This window comes from Pomacea canaliculata, linkage group LG1 (assembly GCF_003073045.1).
Source record: "Pomacea canaliculata isolate SZHN2017 linkage group LG1, ASM307304v1, whole genome shotgun sequence".
NCBI classification, from domain to species: Eukaryota; Metazoa; Mollusca; class Gastropoda; order Architaenioglossa; family Ampullariidae; genus Pomacea; species Pomacea canaliculata.
In genome coordinates, this window is record NC_037590.1 from 35,482,171 (window position 1) to 35,506,648 (window position 24,478).

General features: G+C 34.6%; 1 protein-coding gene across 1 annotated transcript in view; it reads left to right on the forward strand.

The window, feature by feature from the left end:
- Positions 1-24,478, forward strand: part of LOC112555713 (sodium-driven chloride bicarbonate exchanger-like) — a 50,331-nt gene that overhangs the window by 13,714 nt on the left and 12,139 nt on the right. The window contains 22 exon segments of the mRNA XM_025224245.1: positions 327-523; positions 980-1,111; positions 2,446-2,475; positions 4,697-4,729; positions 7,151-7,165; positions 11,021-11,165; positions 12,558-12,718; positions 13,330-13,542; positions 13,901-14,061; positions 14,635-14,640; positions 16,177-16,266; positions 18,408-18,464; positions 18,466-18,651; positions 19,231-19,377; positions 19,785-19,891; positions 20,339-20,349; positions 20,352-20,512; positions 21,282-21,415; positions 21,826-22,291; positions 22,732-22,806; positions 22,808-22,846; positions 23,853-24,014. Of these exon segments, the coding sequence (XP_025080030.1) occupies positions 424-523; positions 980-1,111; positions 2,446-2,475; positions 4,697-4,729; positions 7,151-7,165; positions 11,021-11,165; positions 12,558-12,718; positions 13,330-13,542; positions 13,901-14,061; positions 14,635-14,640; positions 16,177-16,266; positions 18,408-18,464; positions 18,466-18,651; positions 19,231-19,377; positions 19,785-19,891; positions 20,339-20,349; positions 20,352-20,512; positions 21,282-21,415; positions 21,826-22,291; positions 22,732-22,806; positions 22,808-22,846; positions 23,853-24,014 (2,631 nt within the window). The 5' untranslated portion in view covers positions 327-423.

Genomic DNA, 24,478 nt, shown 5'->3' on the forward strand with positions numbered 1-24,478 from the left:
TTTAGTGAAGCAGTCAAATCTGAGATGACCCTGGCAAAAGGTCATGATGTTCAGGATGTAGATAAGGTTGTTATGCATCGAAATCACGTGGAGGTGTTGAGAACAACTCATTGGATGGAGAGGGAACTATCCCTCAACAGGAACTTTATAAGCGAGTCTTTGAGAAACATAAATATAGTCAGATTTGTGTGCTGCATAGGCAGGCAAAAGTAACAAGCCTGTATTTGTATTAAAGCTTATCATTAAGTCAATAATCTCACCTTCTGCCAGCAAACTGATTCACTGTAGTTTCCAAGGTCATCTTGTATACATACATGGTTTTGCAGATTCTGGGCCAGTGTACATCCCTGATCACTTTTGATGTGGCCTGAAGCTGCTCATTAGATTTGAAAAGAAAAGTAATTTAAAAAAAAAACAGCGAGGATGAGTCGTTTGACACATCACCAAATTGATGGCACGATGCCTGTGAGGGATATGGGATCTTTTGTGTCTGCTCCAGGCCCTAGTGATGCTGATATACAAGGTGAGTACTTGTGCACATAGTAGGGCATGGTTTATGGCATTTAAAAAATTTAAGCAAGAAACTAGCATTTTTCTGTAAATAATTACTTTAACAACCACATTGCTTATTTTAACTCAAGGGAAAGATAGAAATGGTTTTTCTTGGATGACTTAAATAACTTGCTTTTTCTTAACGTCCTTGACATAACCCCTGACTCATGGCTTGGAATTTTATGTAAAAATGGTTAACCTTAAACATTACTTTGGCTTTGAATTATATACATAAAATTGGTTGACGCTGAGCATCACTTGGGGTAGCCTGATTAGACTCCAGATGCAGTGTTACCTGAGTACTGATTGATGTTAATCTTTTTGCATACAATTTGAAGTCCAAGAATTGTCAATGAGGTTAAAAAAAAACTCTGTGGTTTAGAAGAAACAAATATATGTTTTTGCTCTTTTATTTATTGTTTCTTAGATCATCGTAAACAAGAAACGGTGTATATTGGCCTTCATCTTCCTCGCCAGCAGAGACATCGCCGGCATCGTCATCACCGCCATAAAAAATCGAAGGATGATAATCGTGGTTTGAAAGATGACTTGCCACTAGGTAGGTATTTTGAGTTATTTTAAGAATTAAAAATTTCACTAATATTCAGTTAAAACACTGGATTTTCGATAGGATGTAATAAGAAATACAGTGAAAATATTTTCAAATTATGAGCCAAATTATTACCCAAAAGGGTAAAAGTCTAAAGCTAAATTTATGTGACCATAGTGTTTGATACTGGGTTTCCTCCATTTCACCATAGCATTCGACTCTGTGTGATAGAGTATGATTGCTATGATTAATAGAGAACAGAGTAAAAACTGTCTGATGAAATAATGCCTATGGTATTAGCGATTTTGAGCTTTAGTTTGAAGAGTGATTTTAGCATGCATCTTTGTCATTTTTGTAAAAAGCTTTTGACAATGAATCTAGCTGAATGTAAAAAGTTCTATTCTATGAATACAAAAATCATATACAGTGTATATATATAGAGAGAATGGCGCTTTTTCCAGTACTACTATTTTCAGTGTGGTGTCAAAGAGTTTTCTCTTTGAAGATAAGTTTTCTATTGGCTGGGCTTGAAGTGAAGGCATTTAACTTAATATAATGAGTTTTAGACAGAAAGATTTAATTCTCTCCTTAAATTTTGCACAACGAATTTGTTCAAATTTTGTGCGTGCACTATTTTTCTGTATTTGTATATTTGAATGTGACTCATCTCAGAAGTAAATGAACTCATTAGTACCTAGCCTTATCTTTCTTGGATCCCTTCAGGTTAATCTAAGCATTTGAAAAAAAGCTAGGTGCAAAAAATCATATTTTATGATTTAATGGTTCAAAATAATACCAAAACTAATAGTACAGAGAAAAGGTAGTTAGGTCTGAAATTGTTTTCTATAGTGATCCATATTAAAAGTTTCCATTAAAATTTTGGGAATATTTTAATCTCTAATAAAGCTTTTAACATGTAATAGTTTATAAAACTGACCTATTTCTACCTCATCTATCCCTGTATATAGCATATATGTAGTTAATCAGAAAGATCATTTATTCAGACTATCTTGGCTTAAAACTCTTTTATTTGCATTATAGCAGCTCAAAAACTCAGCAGATTAAGTTCTAATAAGGATTGTAATAATATAAAAGAGCTTACTTAGCTAAATTAGTAGCTGTTCTTTTGTAAACTTCTTTCATCCCCTCTGCAGCTTAAAAAAAGTCAAAGGTTATATAAACTGAATGCCAGGAACAAAATGAGAAATAGTCTATATTTCTCATGTAATTTTTATGTCATCTAAAGCAAATATCATCTGTGTGAAAAGATATGCCCTTATAGTGACAGCATCACAACAGGTCAAATACTTATTAATGGGATCCTGCTCTTCTTACCTGTGAAGGTGTGGAGGGGTCTGATGCCAACCTACAAGGTAACATTCACCAGTGCTGTTACTGCAGGCTTTTGCCCCTAACTGTGCTGTGTACCAGTTGATGATGCATTTGAATTGTGCATTAGCTGTGTAGTGTTTAGCCTAAATGATGAGGGGTGGAAAGTTATTAGGAAACATATATTGAAGAGTTTGGGAGTGGTGTGTTATTACTTTTGTTTGCCTCCATCCTTCTTCTGTTAGCTGACTGGTAATCATGTCTAGTGAAATTTTTATTGCTGCTTTCTTTTTTCTGTAATGCACATTTTCAATAACAGTAGTCTGGAATTATGTGATGGAACACAATTTGGATTTTTTTTTTTTTTTTTTTTTGCTTTGATTTTGTGTTTTTGCAACTGAGGTACTACTTTCCAAATTTTGATTGTTACTTTGTTGTTTGTGTGATAGTGTGCACGTGTATATGCGTGTGTGCACTTGCTCATGGATGCAAGTGGATGTGGATGTACACACATCCATGTATTCATAAGTACGCATGTATGAATATGTGTGCGTGCGTGCGTGTGCACATATGCATGTGTATGTGCACAGGGTGTATTCTTGAGCATAAGTAGTGGTCAATAGTGTTTTGTGCAACATGAAATAACCTTAAAATATTTATTTTTCAAAAATACGTCTTTGAATTTTTGAAGTAATTTTTCATAAAAATGACTATTTTCCCTTTTATTTTTATGTTTTCCGAATATATTCCAAGTTATTAGTTTAAAATTCCTTAGATGTCTATCCTCACTAATATGTTAAATATTTTATAAGCATTTTCTGGGAGATTCAGGTACTTTTATGTGTTATGCACATTAATTATTGTTCTTTTTAGTTTCCTGGATGTGTTCTTTTAAGAACTGTAATAGATCCCATTAATGCATGCCATTGTGTTCAGTGTGCATTCACACTAACTCTCAAGTAACAAGTAAGAAAGGTGCCATATTAACTCTGTGTGAGATAGTTCATAGTATTTGCAGCAAGTGTGGGTCACTGTATGTGAGTGAATGATCTGGTGGTGAATAACAATCAGGTTTCTCATCTTTTTAATGAATGCTGTCACTAAATTGCTGTTTATAGACTAATATTTATGGAAGTATTTTAAATCTTGTCCAGACCATTTACCATTGACATCACTCCATTCAAAAGTTCTTATCTACATTTACAGTTTTGACTTTAAATACAAAGTATAAAGTAATCACAGTGGTATATACTGTCATAAAGCATTTTAGGTCGCAAATCAGAAAATTTAAATGGATATCTTATTAGCAGTAAAAACTTATATTCTGTTAAGACTGAATGTTAAAAGACTGTTATTGATGTAGTAAGAAAACTGGTCAAATATGGTTTCAATATACAAGTTTATATGGTAGGATAGAGAAAAGAATCCCATTGTATAAACAGTATTTTGGTTGTTTTTCAACATCAGTCTTTTAACTGTTTCTTATTTCTCATTTATGTATGCTCATAGTAATATTACAATCACCACATTGCTTATTGGAATAGGGAGCATGCCATGTGCCAAAGCCAAGAAAACACAAAAGCACAATGCAAGGACTGACAACCCTGACAGGTCCATGTTCACCATAGCTGTCTTGGCATCCCAAGGTGCTGTGGTGTAATGGATTAGTGTTGGACTGATTCCCACCTAAAGCGCAGAGTGTAGGCAGGACCCTGCTAGAGCCTTTCTCCAAATTCTTCCAAATTATGAAAATCAATAATTATAACGATCAAATAAATATTTCAGATCATAAATATGATTTTAACGCATTGTTGTTACTATAACTATTGTATTTTTATCTTTTTTTTTTTCAAGCCACAGTGTCAGTGACACATTTGTTAAATGCATTCACTCTTAGGATTTGTAAAATTAATGTTTTTATAAGTTTTTGTTAAGTAACTTACATGAAATCCAAATAGCTGAGGGAGTTAAGTTTAATGTATACCAACAAGAATTACCAGTAGGGTGATCCAGCTTTTGCTTTACATACAGTAGCACTTTTCTTATAATGCAGTTCTGTTCGTGGAATAACTAGTCACTGATAAGGATCATCGTGACTTTCAGACATATTTCTTAAAAATGAAATTTTGTATATGCCGACATAGAGTCAATGAGAACCTGGTGAGATTGGTGACGTAGCATTTGCATTTAATGTATTTAATACACATTTAAAATATTCACATATTTTTGGTTGCTTTTTTCCTCCTTTTTACTGCTGCAATGTAGCTCCCACACAGAACAAGACTGGGAATTCACAAGGTGCAAATATGAAACTGCCGTTATTGTTGTTGTGAATCTTATAATGTTTGTCAAAACTCCTTATTGTTTAAACCAGATTGATGTAGTTGTTCTTGGATGATTAAAGCCACACATTTTCTTCTATGCTACACACGAAACATTTAATAGCTTTTAGTGTTGTTGTGTGTTATTTTCACTCCTTTTTTTGACTTTTTCTCTGACCATTGTTATATTACACCTTATGTCTCTATTATTATTGAATAGAAAGTAAGAGAGAGAAAGACTGTTTGTGTGTGCACTTGTATGTGTGTGTGCGCGCATGTATATGAGGTAAAGTGTGTGGGCTGTACACACATATGAGTAAGAAAATTTATTTCTACAAAAGTTGTACTGCAGTGTCTTTATCAACCATCAGCCTTTTATGATTTTGCTTTTACCAAAACATTTTACGTATCCTTAAGCATATTTCTTCAGTACTTGAATTTCATGTCAGGCCTGTAAGCATCTTAGATGTTGGCAGAATCCAATAACCTATGTTATGGATACTGCTTTCGGCACATAACAACTGGGTCCCATAGATCTATCAACCTCCATGTGTTTCACTACACAGGACAGATTATCATCTTCATTAGCCTGTAAGTGCAGTTACAGGCTTAACATGAGCCCTCCACAGCATTACATGCTTTGATTATCTCTAGCACAAATTGCTTTTAATGGCCACTCACTAGTTGCAATGAGGTGAACATTTTTTTTCGCCTCTGTGAATTTATAGCAGTAGAAATTAATAATTAAAATGTAACTCATGGCATGATGAGGAGATGCAGTTTAAGATTGTGCTAACATCACTGGGCTTTTAGTGCTTGCCGACTTCATAAGCCTTTTTGTTTGCAGTTAAACAGATTAGGAAGAAAACTATACTCTCAAGTTTGCATCTCATATAGCACCAATAGTAGAGGAAAACATTAACTGTTTTGTAGTACAATGAATTTTGTGGCATTTGGCTGTTTATATGTTCTGACTCACAAAATTTTCAACTTTTCTGGCTGATCACTAACAGGCTTTGTGGAACATAAAAAAGATGAAGTCTCGGTCCATTTTTGTGTGTTTGAAAAAATTGTCTTGTCAGTCTTTATTTTTACTTTGCTGAAAAAAAAGGAAATTCTTCAGAACTTTGCAACTACTATTCGTGCAAAAGTGACCTACCTAGAAGCAGGTTTTCGATTGGCTGCCATTTTAAATTAAGTAAAAACAACTTCGAGCTCACCTTTTGAATTTGATCTTTTCACCTATAATCCAACTTGTGTGCTATAATATAAAAACAAATAAAAATAGGTAGATAGGGCAGCATTCAAATAAAAATACTGATGTCACCTTTTGCGTCAATCTGGCACGTTGAGTAAATTTTGGTTTGGCATTATCAGTTTCTCCTTAATTCATAGAGGTCGTGGTCATCTCAAGGTTACTTTAGAGGCCTGAGAGGACAAGGCAATGTCAGAAAGAAAGTCTTAAAATATCTAACCTTACTGACCTTTTGCCCTCTCATCCCTGCCCCTGCCCCTGCCCTCTTATCCCATGGTAGTCCCTCATGGAATGCTACAGCAGAGGACAAATGATCGGGTAAGGGTGGGGGGGGGAAACCTCATGTCTTGTAGGAATTAACTTGTTCACTTGGTTTATTGCTCAAAGTTTCTATCACTAGGAGTCTTACCACTTCTAACCAGACTAAAATTTAGTAAAATTATGCTCTTCTTTAAAATACTAACTGGCAAATTATTATTATTGAAGGCTGGTTAAATGTAACAAATCACATCCTCATTTTATTTGCTGTTACAGTTTCATCAGGTCTATAAACTAGCAGATCATAAGTATTTTCAAAGAAAAAAATCATATAAAGTACATCTATTGTGTAGTTGTGAAGATAGTGATTGGATGTGGTTGTGAAGCAGGAACAACCTTAAAGACAAAGAAGTGCTTTTTAATCTAAAATGTATGAAATGATACTTTTTAAATGTGGATATTGATAAATTTATTTTTGAGGGTTGAGTGTAGTTTGATGTGTGCATTGTGTTTTTTTTTAATCTGCCTCTTGTTGCTATGTTACTGTGGAATTTTGTCATTTCAGTGCCTAAGAACACTATTTGAAAGGTACAAAGGATGACTATTAATAGTCATTTTTGTTACCTATTGTGCTCTCAGTGGCATGAGCATCACCGACCTTAAAATTATTGGGCTGTTTTAAATGTTTCCTTTGGGTAGAGGTCAAAAGGTTACCTTTTATTTATTTATTTTTAAATTATAACTAAAGGAGGAGAGAAGATGTTAAATGGATTAGCTTTGAAATAACTTTTGAACCTTCACCTGCATTAGTTATATCTGCATATTTTATTGGCATCGAGCATGCACCTCTAACAAATGTTTCTTATGTCATTTTTTTTTTTACAGGACTGTCATTAAAGGGTATGTCATAAGGGTGATATTCAAATGTGTATTCGTTGGTAAAGGCAGCAGGCTGCTACAGTGATGAAATATAACAATAGTAACACTTATACCTTCTTTATAATCAAAATCTGGCTGTCAAGGATAGTTATATGTAGAGGATCATTGACTAGCATATTACATTTGAAAAGAAGGCTTACATTTTGTTTGCTTTTTATGTTCTTAATTCAAAATTACTTTTACATTGTATTTTTAACATACGGTTTGGAGCTGAATTAACATTCCTTCATTGTACTCATGCCGTAACATGCTGACTATGTATTGAATGAAAGATTAGTTGCTTTTATGTTTTTAACAGTGAGAAAGTCCCCGTTACCTTCTGGATAAAAAAAAAGTTTAACATTCAGGAAAATCCACTTTTTGTTTAAAGATGATTTTGGCAGAGAAAGATACTTGTATGTAGTGTTCATGATGCAGGCAAAGTAAGAAGACAACATTTGTGTTTACCACTCCCATTCCAATAGTTCTAGGCAAGTGTGGTAGGAGTTGTCAAAGTGCCGGAGGAGACTTGAATGATTAATATACAGAGCTACAATGGAATTTGACTAGAGCATTAGATGATAAACAACTGTCATTGCTGCAAGTTATTCTTATCAAGACTAGTGCTTTGAGTTTGTCTCTGACAGATACATATTCACCTATGCACAGACGCAGTTGACTTTCACTCATATTGTTAGCAACATTCTCTAGAATGTGTCAAAAACTACAGACAAGCAAGTACACACAGAGCAATATATCTGTAAGACTTGCTGCCAGTTCATTCTGCCAAGGAGAGCAAAACCACTTAACCTTCTTGGTAACTACGTAAACAAAAGGCAGAGCATAACACTTTACAGTCCAGGGTTTTTAGCTCAGCCACTAAGTAGATGTGGTTTTACCTAGGCTCTCTATCCATAGGTTCTGCATCTGTGAAATCAACCCACCACAACTGAAAACATTAATAAAAATATTTGGATACTGAGGGGAAGTTGCATTTTTTTTCCAACCATATATATTAAGTGAACCATAATGAATCAACTTTGGTAGAAAACAATTCATGCACATAACCATGGCATTTCATTTTATTAGGTTGCACTTTGGGACCCAAACTGGAGAACATTTCATTGCAGAGTGATTTAGCATTTTCCTTCAAATAGCTTGTCACTTTTTTTTAACTTCCTGTTGTGTTTAGGAACTCTACATCATCACAATATAACTATGAACTCCATAAGCTAACAGCTGTTAGTATTCCCAGTAGTAGTCACACTTTAACCTTGGCATTGATAGGATAGTTATTACCTCCAAGGCCTTTCTGGTGATGATGTTTTCTTGTGGGGAAGGTTTTGCATGTTTGCATGTAAATTGTCATGCCGTTCCATGATTTATAATGTATTATATTTCTGCATCTTGGCAGCAATGCATAATAACAGATTTTTGCAGCTTTATGTTTGTTCCCTGTAACATTGCTTGTGCATATGTTGTGAAGATGCATCTTTTGTAATAATGATAAGAGCAACCTATGTAGCTGTAAATATTGTAACCACTGTAATTTGTATATGATCTTTTAATTAAAATATAGGTGCACAGTAGTTTGTGATTAATAATCTTTATATAATTGGTGTGTGACGCCACAAAAAAAACAGACCTGTTGGTATATAGCCAGGTTCATTTACATACCTCAAAAAAGAAAACTTATCTTGAACTGAGTGACAGTGTTCTAGGCTGTCAGCTTGCAGATTAGCTAAACTGACATCATAGCTTCAAATCAGAGCACGTACCAAAAACAAAAATCTGCTTTTGTTTTTATTCTACCTTTAGTTTTGCTACCTCTACCCCTATTATAAATAAATAGTGATGTGCTAATACTAATTAAGTGAATTTTGTGATTCATATGAGAATACCTTCAGTTGTCTGTTATCTGGAACTTAAAAAACCACTTTGTCCAACAAATGTTTATCATTCATTATAGTAATTATTTACTGAAATTAAATGTCTTATTTGCTCAGGAGAGGGGATCATATACCATGCCCAATCAGAGACAAAAATTAGGAAAATATAAAGGAGTTCTAATAATGTCTAACATAACTATTTCTGTTTTGAGTAGTCTGGTTAGTTGGTTTATTGATTTCTTTATTAATTTATTGTAGTTTTTATTGATATGCCATTGGCTACAAGCAGTCAAGGAAAAGTTTTAACCTCATAAGCTTCAGTTGTTGTTAAACTGAACAGTACATTTGCAAGATTCCACCAGTTTCACCAATTTTCCCATTAGTTATTTCCAACAAACCCAGCATCCTTAATTTACGACATTCTTTGAACCACTCCTGTTTCATTTATTCCATATGTGAGGGCTTCTTTTAGTCTTTTACCTTTTGTTTTTTCTTAGCAATCATTTCTTCTGAAGTAAGTGCTATAAACAAGTATTAGTTAAAAGTGTGTGCGTACATAATGTTGGTGTTATTCCAGTATCAGCAACATTCTACTAAAATGTTTTTTTTTAATCAAAACTAGTGATTATTTAAAAAAAACTAATTCCTTGATTAACTTTGTTTTATGTAATGTTTCCTTTATCCGCTTTTGGTTAATTTTTGTTTTTAGTTTATGATTTTTATTATTTAAAAATTTTCTTGTTTTATCAATTCTGTTGTTTGGTGGTGGGTTTTTTGGGTTTTTTTTGGGGGGGGGGTTTTGAGGGATGTGAATTTATTTTCAGTAATTCTATCGAGAGCTGACAAAAGTGCATGTTAGATTATAAATGTTTAAAAATCGTACTTAATTCCATTTTACACCAACAGTTTAAATGTGTCCTTCACAGTAAAGCCCAGCAGGTCACCAAAAGGCACCTGTTTCTGACAGTTGTTTGTACCAGCAATAGCTACAAAATCAGCCTTCCAAAAAATCTGTCTCTCAGTTAATGTTTTAGTAACTACATAAAATATTCCATTGCATTGTCTGTCCTTTGGCCTGTAAAGTAATTTGATCTGTAGAAGAACAAGTTGTCTGGCATTTGAAAGCCTGTTGTTAACATTTTTTGTGCACAAGAAACATCATGTCACTAAATAACACCTAATTTTTGTTTTTGTTGAAAGTGGTAGAGACTGTAGTTGATGTAAAGTTTTACAATCGGCACACATTCCCAGATAAAAATTATTAATTGTAAAAGCAAGTATGTCTATGATTATATAATAACAGGTGGTTTTTTTTGGTTTTTTTTTTAGTGTTAAACTTTTAGCTATAGGACTGTTTAGCAAGACATTTAAGATGTAAGGTCTACATAATGGATGAAATGGAAACATTAAATATGTCTATTTATGATTTCAAAAAGTGAAGAAGAATTAGCCTATGCTGCTTGGTCAGTTAAATTTTTGACTGCGAATACACAAAATTTTTTTTCTTTAAAATTGCTTCTGATTTTTTTACAGGCTAAATCTAGTTATTTGGGAAACATTTTATAGCCATCGGGGTTTCAACAAGATCATTTCTTATAAATATAGTTCTCCTTAAAGTTTAAAGTTATTTTTATACAGATAGCACTTAGTTAACACTAATTTCACAAGTGTATTTAGCAAACAGCTAAGAAACAGGTACCTCTTGGGCTGCAGGTAAGGTGTTTTATCTTGTTACTGTCCTAACTCATGAAAGTATGAATATATATTCATCATTATCGAAGCTAAGTATAAAAACAGCTTTAAATTTTTAAAAAGTGTGTTCTGCACACATTTCCTGTCCATGTGTTCATTGTACTTGTGCTCAAATGAAGAAGTGGAAGAAGGTTGTGTAAACATTGACAAGGCACAGCATAATGCACAGGATTTGTTGCTGTCTCTGTATTTACAGCTGTCCCTCCATCTCAGCGTGTGCAGTTCTTGCTGGGTGAGGAAGAAGATGAAGAGCATAGGACACATGATCTCTTCTGTGAAATGGCAGAGCTTTTTCCTAGTGCAGAAGACCCAAATATCAAGGAGTGGAAGGAAACTGCTAGGTAGAGCAACGTGTAAAACAAGAAAAAAAAACCCAAAATTTCAGATGTCTGACATGTATTGTATTGGGCCAAGAAAAGTTTTGTGGTACAGATAAAAGTTAGCCTGAGTGATTTTATATATAATTGTCATTGAAGGAAAATTTCCAATTCACCCCTTCCCCCAATTCTTACATGTCATCTTGTAACAGTTAAAAAAAAAAAACAAAACAAAAATCACAACCAGTATTTTCTGGATTCTCCTCAGTTCTTCTGTGTAATCTTGTAGCAATAAACAATAGCTACAACTTTCTTCATGTTAATTTGGCATTATTTGTATGACTGTGCAATCAGTCAATCACAATATGAAGTCAAACAAGTGCTTCTGTTTCTCATTGTTATCAGTATTTTTATCCTTCCGGTCATGACGGGAGATAAGCTGCTTATGCTAGGGCAATAAAATAAAATGTATCTGCAGTGTAAAGTTTTTTTCCCATTTCCAATACAGAACTAAAATTTTTTTTTATCATATTCTCAGTGTTGCAGTCTAAGGAAATGGCTTAAAAACAGATGCAACCATGCATGATTATGCTAAGATGTATACACTTTATAAAATTTTGTTTGCACGTGAACTGACACTGCAGGTTACAAAAATAGCTTGATATTGAATCTACCTAGCTCAGTGGTTCTTAACTGGGGTTCGATCAAACCCTAGGGGTTCGGTGAGTCGGTCTCAGGGGTTCGGCCGAGCCTCCGCCACGGAGGTTAAGACACACCCGCAATTCGTGATGACATTAAAGAAGGGTTGGATGAATGTGCATATGAAACTTGTGGGTTCAGTACCTCAAGAAGGTTAAGAACCACTGACCTAGCTACATGCATGGGATATCTGAACATTATTCCTAAATATATGTAAATATCTCAATCAAATAGGCTATTATATGGCTCTTTGAATGGTACTTTTGAGGCTATTCATGTGGCCATTAGCACAGCTTTAATTTAAATATTAAGAAAATTCATGCACAACTTTGGCCTTCAAACTGAAATATGAGTTTGTTTGATGTAGAAAGTTGGAGGTTCTGACAGCACTGTAATTTTAAAATTGTTGTAGAAGTATAAAATGTTATTAAATGGGATAGGGATATATTTATTGTTATGCATACATCAGTAGTAAACACCAGAAATGCATCATCTCAACTATTTGACTTAAATTTTAATTTTCAGAGATGAGAATGGCCCTTAGTGCTTCTTGAATATAGTGATTTTCATCAGTTATTTTACCTTAAGTAGTAAAATGCTGTTTTGCAAGTCGTACCTTAAATTTGTTTCACAGAGATGTGGTGTACCCATAGGGTTATTTCTGTTAGTCCACAAATAGTGGAAACACTACAAATTTACATGTTTATCTCATGACAGATGGATCAAGTTTGAGGAAGATGTTGAAGAGGGAGGTGAGCGTTGGTCCAAGCCTCATGTAGCCACGCTGTCTCTCCACTCACTGTTTGAGCTGCGATGTTCTCTATTGCAAGGCACTGTCATGTTGGATGTGGATGCTGTGACTCTGGATCAAGTCATAGGTCTGAACCATGTTCTAAAACTTCTGTTTTGCTTGTAATTACCTTTTAAAGCATAGAAGACATTGGATCTATTAAGATATTTTAGGGAACTTTTACAGGAATAGGTATTACAGTGTATGCATTACAGATTATATCTTTCCATTCCTTTAATTTGAATGATTAGAATAGGATTACACATAAATCGGCATATTTTGTGGAGAAGGAAATTGACACCATCATATAATTGGTTTATTGTATAGATTTTAGCCTGTCTTATTTGTAATTTTTTGTATTTGTATTTTATATGGTGTTTTATTTTTTTCTGATGCAGAAGAAAGATTATAAAATGTTCACATCTTTCAATAATAGATATAAAGCAGTTGTCTTCGTCATTTTATTGTTTCATTGTGGAGAGAGTCTCTTGGCACAATCAAACTAGTTTTCAAAGTCATTTAAATGCTTAATGCTGAAGAAGTTGGTGCAGAAATTAGGCTGCTTCAGGTTTGTGGTTCCAGTTTCACTTTTGAGTAGCAGAAAAATTGATATTTGTATTCTTTGTTAGCAGTTATTCTTGTAGTGGTGGTGTTTCTTGGATTATAGTAATGCTTTGTGATAATTTTATGCCATTGCAGGTCTTGTTCTTGACAGCATGATCGCTGCTAATCAGTTAGAGAACTCCCTGCGTGACAATGTTTGGGAAATCCTTATGATGAAGCATCGACACCAGAATGAGAAGCGTGTACGTCATAAGGACGAAGGAGGGAGTCGTATTCACTTGCCTTTTGTGCGCTCCTTGGCAGATATTGGCAAGAAATATTCAGAACCCAAGTCTCTGGTGGCACAAGGTGCTTATGCTGTTGTGATACTCTTAAGTTTGGGTCTTAAGAAGATGGACTTCATTTTGCATCGTATGAGGCAGACTCACTTCTTATTTTAACTGATTTGTCACCCATGGGAATCCCATTTACAGTAGTACACAACAAATTTTATGGCACATTGTTGGTGAAGGTCGTAGATTTTTACTTTAACTTTTAGTCAAGATCGAAGGAAGGAATTACTGCATTCAGTAGTATAATCAGTTGTCTAGAGTTCAAATCATTCAAAGTCTATTTCCTGCAGAAGGACAAAATATTTTTTGCTTCTGCCTATTTAATTATTTTATAAATTATAGAAATACAGACTCATTATATCATATTTATTCAGGGGAAGATAAAATGGGGGCCAAGAGCACCCCCAACATGGCAGGTCTCACACGAACTGGCAGTGGTTGTGCAACCGATGGAAACACACTTGCACCAAGTGCATCATTTGCAAACACTGGCAATGCCCTTTCTGAAGGAATGACAGAGTCATCATCTCATAGGGTATGTGTGAAAGTTATAGTTTTGTCTTAGAGAGCGTTTAGTATTGTGGTGATACAGCATGAGCCTTTGACTATCTAGAAAATAAATAGCAACAAATGAAACAGGGTAGAAAGACTGAAAACCGTTGCTGAAATTGTGGGTGTGAAAGGGGTTTGTATGCCTGTGATGATGTGTAGATAAAGAGGAAATGTACCTTCCATGGACTGTTAGATATTTTTGTTTGCCATGTTCAGGCCCTTGCAAAAACGTGATTCTAGTTCTAGCAGTAGTTAGACTATGTCCAGGTGAGATAACCTCTTGGTGTCACTGCGGACTCTTAAGTGGTGCACTGTGCATGAGTTAACTAGGACTGTTGCATCACTTGCACACTGCCTTTGGGCATGATGTAGCTAATGTTCACCTTAGAGACCAGAATGGAGCAGACTAACTCCTGTCTACCTCCATTTGAGTATTTTACGCTTGCCACTGTGTGACTGGCATGCATAATTTTTGTTTTTTAATTTGGTTGTAGCCTTACTCAGTTTCAATTGATAAAGAGAAAAACACTAATGTGTCCACATTTCTTTTATGCAGATGCAGGTGAGTCAGAAAATCGAGAACATTGTTGCTTCTTTGCTTTCTGCATTCTTTTTTGTTTTATTTTTTTATTCGTTTTTGTGTCAAGATAGCTTTATAACATTAATGTTACATTGCTGAAAAAGTGAAAAAAGAAAGCTGACCAAAAATTTAAATATCATGTATGCTTTATTATCATAACATACTGATTAGACATTTTTGTATTATGGATTATAGCAGAACATAGTTTTGCAGGCATTTTATTTGTGTAATTCTTTTTAAACTGACCTTCATCTTAGAAGCAGCAGTAAACCCATTTATATTGCTTCTTTTGTTTACTCTTTGCTTATAATTTATAGCAAAAATTGATGTGGAAATAAACTCAAAACACTAATTTATAAGCAGTTGTAAAAATAAATATATCATTCATTATCCTACTAGAAAACCAGAGAGTTACTTAGTATGACAGCATTATCAATTTTATATTGCATGCATAAATAAATTTGTCAGCCTTAGATGAGGGGAGGGAATAGTTTATGGACATTTTCATGCAACAGAAGTAAACTGATAGTAGCAAGCCCTTTGTGGCAAAAGTAAGTGTCAGGATAAATATCAGACTTCATGCATGCTGCTCTAGCTCTTGCTGATATGCACATTGTGACTGCCTTCCCCTTCCCACTTTATTATTGTTGAATATATTGATATTTTGTGCACGTATTTGCTAAATATACGCATATATGTTTAATATTTATGTACTGTGGCTGAAATTATTGCACCAGGAAGATGGCAGAATCTTTTTGGCAAACACTGGATGCAAGATTTCAAAAATGTTTTCTAGATCAGATATGTTACTCCTTCCTTCTACCTCCCACATTCCACTCTTCCAAAAAAAAGCCAGACACTCGAGCGTGTAATCGTTTGAAAGCAAAAAGACATTTTTATCCTCACTTTCTGTGTTTTTGTTCACCCATTTTAAGACATTTTCATTTTTAAGTTATTGTACATGTTTATACAGATGTAACTGTAACACAAAAATATCTGTTATGAATATTTCTGTTGGAGACAAGCTAAAAGAAGCATGTTTAATATGACAAGCCCACCTGATTGCCCTAATTGTCAAGTAAATGAGAACTGAGCAAGTTATTACAACAAGACTCCAAAAATGCATACTTTGAATCCCAGCTAGTTGCATGAAATCAGAAGGCATAAGTCAATGTATTTTAAAGAAATGGATTTTGATCAGAAATAATAAGAATATAATAAATCTTATTTTTTATAATTCGTTAACGCATGCTCTATATATAAATGTCTGATGTCACTACAGTTAGTTCAAATAGGTAGCAAATGCAAGCAGTGAACAAACGAAGAGTATACTGATATCAATATAATATTATCATCCTGAATGTGATTGGAAGATATGCCTACATAGTAGCCTGTAGATATAAGCATGATCCTAAGTTAAAAGGAAAATTAGTTGAAAACTAATTTTTTGTGGGGTAAGGAAATAATGAAAAGGAACTGGAACTGTTGTGCACAAAACTATTTTCTGTCAAACTACAGCTATACGACCTGCCTGAGGAGTGTCGTCCCCCTTCCTGTCAATTTGACGTCATGCTAGCTCGCACAGCCAGTGAAAAAAGAAATATGTTGGTGAGCAGGCATGCGTGGCAAGTGGAAAATCTTCATTTGTTGGTATAGATACTTGCCACACTGATGAGACAGTCAACTGTAATACTGACTAGTGCATGTTGTAGACTGTCTGTATTATTTGACCCAGAAGTCCTGTGGCTTGAATGTATTCTTCCTGAAAGCCGTTTAACCCTTTCTGATACCAAATCACTTTAATCACTGTATTTGGTTTTATTTCTGGTATTTTGGATAAAATACCTAAATAAATAGACTGAGATGATGATGATGATGTATTTGCTCACATGCACAGAAGGATGCATGTGCAGATGTGCATACACACACAAATATAGAATTCTAGGTAAAGCTAGGGTGAATGAGAGGTTTTCAGACTTGAGCAATACATAGAAATCAGGGGTTGTGCAGCATTTGAAAACAATTGTGGTATGTTTATTATATTTACTTTAAAGTGGACATTTCTTCTGAAGTGATGAAGTATAGCATCAAAGGCTTAAAGGTCTGCAAGAGTGTAAACCTTTTTTTTTTCTTTAGCTTGAGCTAATACAAGACAGTGTTCTCCAAATCCAGGCATTTAACAACCACCACTTCTCTGTTCGTGTGCTCTCAACAGACAAGCCTATAAATATTACCTTGCACAGAAAGAGATCAAAGTCACAGTATCATAAATATCATGGGCATACCTAATTAGCTTTCCTGTTTGCTGTAGCCTTGAATTTCAAGCATATTTATGTATATTCATGACATCTGTGTTTATGATTTATTTCTGTTTGCTGTTTTTGTATACCCGAGAACAGAAATGGGAGGGAAATAGCACTCTTGCATACCTTTAACAATATCCAAGGCAAGAGCTGTAGCCCAGTCATTTAAAAGTAGCAGTGATTGAATGCTATTTTCAGTTTACAGTTAAAAGCTTTTGGGCTTTGGCTTGGCTTTGTTAGGTAAGTTAACTCTTGCAAGAGCCAAAATAACTAAATAGGTAATAAATTAGAGAAGATAAAGAAAACAAGTATCATTTTTGCTAGGCTCCTGCAGAAGGAAAATTTATTTTAACTTTGTATATATATAAAATAAAGCAGCCCAATAAAAATTCATTATTCTGTAGTGTAAATGTCATTATTGCCATAAAGAGTTATTTGAGATGTGCTGTTAAGTGAAAGAACTGTGCTCATACTAATATTACATATCTCTTTTTTTTTGTTTCTGTCCCTTACCTGTTTATTTTTGTGTGACTGCTTATATACAGAATGATTGCAAAGAGAGTTTCTAATCATCTTTTAATATTTTTCACTTTAAACACTAACAGATTCACCTATCACTCACACGTTGTGAGAGTGCGTGTGCAGGGGGATGTGTCTAACCTACCATGCATGAACAGGAATATATGAGGATAAGCATTTGCAGACATGCATTAAGTTAGAGTGCAACTTCCATTTCAAATAATCAAGTCACAAGACTATTGCTAGACTTAAAAAATACCCTAATATTTAATTTCCTTTATAACTTTATGAAATATGTAGTGTATATATATTCTTTGTCTTTATTTTATTCTATGTAGAAGGTTTTTTTTCATATTAGTACTTCAACCTTTTAGCTTAACTGATCAAAAGTTTTTTTCCATGTTGAAGCTTCATTTTCAAAGAATACAAATGAAAAAGGGAGAAATGGACAACATCTGTACAAGTGAAAGAGAGTGTGTGTTTCATATACGTAGATGAATATGCAAATGTACACATATATATACTCTGTAATATGAGTACCATATTTATGGATAGAAATAGCCATGAATTTTGTCAGGTTAATTGTACCATGATGAGATTAAATAGTGTGCCATCAGTAGCAAGAATTTTGTCAATAGAATAGGTTTCATTAACATATACGTTGATTATAAGAAATTGTATTATTGTTTTCCTGAATGTGCTTTTAATGTTTATGATTGGCTAAAAAGTAATCATTCAATGTCTTTACACAGGGGATGCTGGTTCCAACAATACCTGTACTTAAGTAGTAGTCATTGTGATTGATGCATTCACTTTATCCAAGATGATTCTTGACATCTTCTGGTCAGTACTTAAAGATGTTCCTTAATGATTAACTTTGCTGGGCTTTCTTTAGTGATAAAAAAATATCTGATTATGTTCACTCAGAACTTGCATTTCATGAAGAAGATTCCACCTGGTGCAGAAGCTTCCAACATTTTGGTTCGGCGAAGTGGACTTTCTGACTTATCAGATTGTTGCATTTGTCCGACTTTCCAAGTCCACCATTTTGGGTGATCTAACTGAAGTACCTGTCCCAACACGATTTGTCTTCATCCTTCTTGGCCCTGTTGGCAACCAGAATAAGTTCCATGAAATTGGACGTTCAATTGCAACACTCATGTCAGATGAGGTAAGGGGCAGTCAAGTAATTTGTTGCTTGTAAGATAGATGTTGGAATAAATAGGTGTTAGCTAATGATCATATTTGTTCTTTTATAATCATCTGCCTTCTTTTCATTAGTATCTAAATTTAATAAAAGCTTGTAAAATTATATCTACAGAATGTTAGTCAATTACTTGTAGTAAAAACAAGTATTTAAAAAAATTATTGCAATAACCCTATTTGCATTTTTCATGAAAAGTTCATTATGAGTTTCAGTTATGAGAAGATTCTAAAATTGTAAGTGATGATATTTAGAGCCTTGTCAAATTTTCAAATGCTTTTCAGAATATTTCACAAATGAAGAAAAGCAATCACATGCTGTGGAAGTTGATCTAGTGAAACAGCAGATTTGTAAATTATCTTGTGGTGGATAATGTAGTCAAATAAGATTAATTTCTTTTTCATTTGAATGGTAGATCAAATAGTTGTAAGAAAGACCATTGTTGGTAGTTAGGCTAGGAAATTATTGAAAAATGATTTTTTTAAAAATCAGATACTTCTATTATTTCATTTGATAAAATAAAAATTAGAAAATACCTTCATGCAGATTTTCCATGATGTTGCATACCATGCACATAACCGAGAAGATCTGCTGGCTGGAATAGATGAATTTTTAGACCAGGTGACTGTACTTCCCCCTGGAGAGTGGGATCCAAGTATACGAATTGAGCCACCTAAAAGCGTACCATCTCAGGTGAGTAAGGGGGCACCAAAATCTTTGAATTATATAATCCAAAATTATGCTTGGTTGAAGGAATGTTTCTTCAAATCAAAATGAGTTCCATTTATTTAGATGCATATAGTGTGTGATAAATGGTGAATAGCTATCAGAACCATAATAGCTGTCAGGAAAACAGTCCTGTACCAGGAATTACCCTAGAGAATTTGATGAGGGTTGTGTATGATGCATGCTGTATTGCAAGCATTTGTGCAATATATAGAGAATTTGAGAATGTACAGGCAAGGTCAGATTTTAGCCCTTACTGTAAATTTATCACTGTTGTATAATGCATAGTAGATCATGGCAGATATATTTAGTGAATGGACAAGTTTGATAACAATAAACCACACATTTGTAACCACTTATTTCTTGCCTCATAGGAAGGCCGAAAACTGCCATCTTCAACTCCGCCACAACCCAATGGCAAGCCAGCTATAGATGACGAGGCTGAAGACCACACTGATCCAACACTTGTACGCACGGGAAGGTTTGTATTTATAGTCAATGCCCATCCTTTGGTTCAATTCTTAGCTTCTTGCAATCAGAAGTTGTGGATTTATCACACATCCAAATAAAATGTAATTTATATGAAAATATTATAAATATGTGTGTATGCATATACAAATCTTCAGCTGTCTCAGATGATATGCTGTAGGAAACTTATGTTTGTTGCCACTTGGCCTTCAGTTACGTTCTTGGTGCCTGGGCTGTATAACCAGTTACATTATATGAGCTCGAGTTTGCAACTTGAAGGTGAAATCTACATCTTTTTAATAGTCACCTACAACATTCGTGCAAAGATAGTTTAAAAAAAAAAATAAAGTGTTGGTGGTTTTTTGTTTGTTGGTGGTTTTTTTCCTTTTTTTTTTTTTTTTTTTGAGGGGGGGTGGTGTGTACACCCACTAAATGTTTATGGTTATCTCTAATCTTACAGACTGTTTGGTGGTTACGAGAAGACATCCAGCGAAAATTACCCTGGTACTTAAGTGACTTCAAGGATGCTTTGCATATTCAGTGTTTAGCCACTTTTATTTTCCTCTACTTTGCCTGTCTCACACCAATTATCACCTTTGGAGGTCTACTTGGAGATGCAACTGATAATAATATGGTAATTTTTTTAAAGTACCATCACTAGAGAAATAGACTATTATGTGATATTTGTTGCATTTAGAAAGGTTCCATAATCACATGATTAGTAGACTTTGATCAGGTCACATGCTCAAAGTTTGCATGGAATGTCTGCTGGAGTACTCCCTCTCACCTCCAAGCAACCAGTGGGTACTTGCTTTACAAAGAAATATGAGATGTTATGGAAATGGATGGGTTTCAGCTCGAGGTTTCCTAGGCATTGTCTGATTTGCTGTTGATCATCCTGAGGGGTACATTTAAAATAAGATAGCTAGTTGCCATGAAGTTATTTTGCCAAACTTACTGCATAAGAGAAAGAGGTCATGCCTCAGTACTGGAAGACATAATGCTTCACAAGTGTTTTCCTAAACAAAATAGTTTTGGTCGTTATCTGAGTAATCCTGGTCTTTGCTGGTGTAGAAAACTTGATGGACTCATAAATATTGACTGTTAATGCTCCATCATTTTAGATCTAAACAGCTTTCTATGCTTGAAGAAACAGCTATTACCAAGTCAAGATGATAATTTTAGCTTAATGAGTTGACTAAAACTTTAAACACTCCTACCCGAGAAAACAAAAAGATGATTAAGGGAAGAGGTTTTTTTTTAGTCTGACAGTCTTCCTTACACTCTTAATAATTGAGATTGAATGGATTGTCAGAGTGTGGATTTTGATGTGCTTTAGTGTGTGCATTCATGTTTGTATGCTGTTGTTACTTTTTGCTCTTGATTTGTGATTTGTCACGTAGGCTGCATTGGAGAGCATCATGTCAGGGGCTATCTGTGGTATAATATACTCTCTCTTTGCTGGTCAACCCATGACTATTATGGGCAGCACAGGGCCAGTGTTGGTGTTTGAAACAATTCTTCACCAGTTCTGCAAGTAAGTAGTCTTATTAATTTAGGATACACTCTGTGCAAGAATTATGCTGAATAGTTCGAGATATTTCCCAGCAATGTTGACTATGTTAAGTGTGTAAAGTGAAATCATACACGCAAGAATACAATATCTAGTATATTAGCAACACAAGCGCAGCACAGCACAGCAGTCCTTTGTTTCAAGTCATTGGCATATATACTCAGTACTAGACTGGCACCAGCATATGCTGGCATAATGTTTTGTCAGTTTTTGCATCAGCATTTTCTCCTTCATGTACAGGCAAAGTTTGTCCACAATTCTAGTAAGTTTTTTACACTGCTACTCATAATCTAAAAAATTAACCAGTGTCTTAAATTAATATAGTTGGATTTTAAATGACATATATGGCATGGCTGCCATTCTTCTTGTTATAGAGCTCGGGAGTGGAACTACCTGGAGATGCGATTGTGGATCGGTATTTGGACAGGCGTTGCCTTATTAGTGATGGTTGCTTTTGATCTGTCAGCACTGGTGCGGTTTATCACGCGCTTCACTGAGGAGTCATTTGCTGCCCTCATTTCTTTGATCTTCATTGTGGAAGCCTTTCAGAAGCTGTTGCGCATTTCTTCCGACTACCCGTTTAGACGACATCCTGAGATTCCACTTAACTACAACTGCTCCTGTGACCTCATCAATATAACATTGGGTGCGAATATTTCTGCCTCTGACATTACTGAACAGAACTGCGCAGACTTTAATGGGACTCTTATAGGCGGTGGATGCGATACACCAAAATATTTTGCGGACATTTTCTTTTTCTCTGTCCTTCTCTTCATTGGAACATTCACACTCGCCTATTCGCTGAAGTTATTCAGAAACGCTTCATTCTTCCCAACAATCGTAAGTTAATTGTATGTGGGTATTTTTTAACTATAATGTTATGAGCAGTATAATCAGATTTTCCATCCTGTTGTAACTTTTAGAGAGTCAACAACTGTGCAAGATGTACCTTTTAAATTTTGAGTTGGAGACTCAAATGAAGTCACCAATTTAATGCGAGAAGTCAATAACACTCTGTTTGAACTCATGGCATCCAGGATCTTCACTGTATAATTTTGACTCCTAGTTTATCAACAAACAGTGACCAAAAGTTATAATGGCTATGATATTAGCTGAAACCAGTGTGGTAAATGTCATTAAAAAAATAGAAGTGACATTCTTTGCAAATGATAGAATTTTCCATAATGAAATAATAGGTAACATAGATAAATATAAAGTGAAGGGTATTGGGCTAGCAGAACACTACTGATTACTACTTTCTTATAAACACTGTTTTGCAGGTTCGATCTACTGTGAATGACTTTGCAGTACTAATTGCTATTTTGCTAATGGTACTGATAGACTTCTTGGTGGGCTGTTCCTACTCCCAAGCTGCATGTACCAGATGATTTTGCAGTGAGTAATTTTACCTGCATTTTTGGGCTGTTCAATATATTTAAGTGGACAGTAATGCCCCGCCCCCCCTTCCAAAAAAAAAAAAAATTGCCAAAATTCTGAGGTGCGGTGAAATTAAATCCTTTTAAAGCTTATCTCTATTTTATGTGCAATCAGATTTCTGAAAACCTTTTCTTGCAGTTATCTAGATCAGTGGTTCTCAAAGTGTGGTCCGCGGACCACTAGTGGTCCGTGGGCATAAGTCAGGTGGTCCGCGGCTGACAGTAGTCATATGTCAGCAAAGTGATGTTTAAAGTGATGCATTCCTCGCATTAACATTTTAATTACAAAGAACGAGGTAGTTTTATGTCAACTTATTACTATACTGCTGTCACAAAAGGACATTTAGTTTTGAATGGTAATGAAACAAATGCGGCAATTTAAATTTGAAATTCATAGTACAGACTAATTTTTATGACTTTGTGGTCCGCCATATTTTTTACTTAAGGAAAGTGGTCCGCGGTCCGAAATACTTTGAGAACCACTGATCTAGATAATCATAAACTTCTTCAACCAACTCTGGATTTAAATTTATAAAAAAAAAAAAAAAATTAATGCAGTACAGTTTACTGTAAAAAGTACATTTCATGTTGCTGAATTGTTGCTTGGATTTATCTACCATGTGCTAGATATATTTGCCCCCTACCCTCTCAGCATGATATTTTTGCATAGTTTATTTGTTTTTTTAGAACTTTGTACAAGATACTCTTTTTGACATTGGGTTTTTCCACCCATGATGTGCAAAGCATCTAATTTTTAACGAAGAAATATAATAAAGATTTTCTTCTTTTGATACCATTGAGAATTTCTCGCATTTGAGAAACAGCAAATTAACTTAAAGACTTAGCACCAATCTCACTGAAAGGAAGCACAACTCTTTTTTGGGGGAGCAATAGGATATTTTTGTAATTTTAAACATTGTAGCATGCACAAGTGGCATAAATATGTTGACTCTTTTTCTCTTCAGCCAACCAATCCTAGCCGGGTATGGTTTATCAGCCCTGTGGGTCATAATCCTTGGTGGACAACCATTGCTGCAATTATTCCTGCATGCCTAGCTACCATCCTGATCTTCATGGACCAGCAAATTACAGCTGTCATTGTAAACCGAAGAGAGAACAAGCTAAAGGTACTTTATTGTTGCTATTCCTTGTAGTCATTTGTTTAAATGTGTTTATAATTTTTAATGGATGCTTGTATCATCTTGACTACTTACCCTTCTAAAAAATAGGTTACAATAGTGAATGCTGAATGTATGGGGAACTCCATAGCTGTTTTAGAGAGCAAAAGAAAAAAAGTTGATTTTCATAACAGTTAAAATACATATAATATTTTAAAATAGGTAAATTAATGCATCATGAATACTGTCATTCATGTGCTAGGTTACACCGATAACAAATACCAAAATAAAGTAGTGGTAAACCCCTAATATTTTTAATGTGTTAAGTCATGCATTGTTTTCATACTTTTTTTGTATCAAAATCCTACATGCATCAATCTACCCTGCTTCAACCCCTTTCCCCCCAAAAAACAAATCAACCAACCCCCCCCCCAACACTTTTTTTTTTAACTGTTTACACTGTTAAGAATATT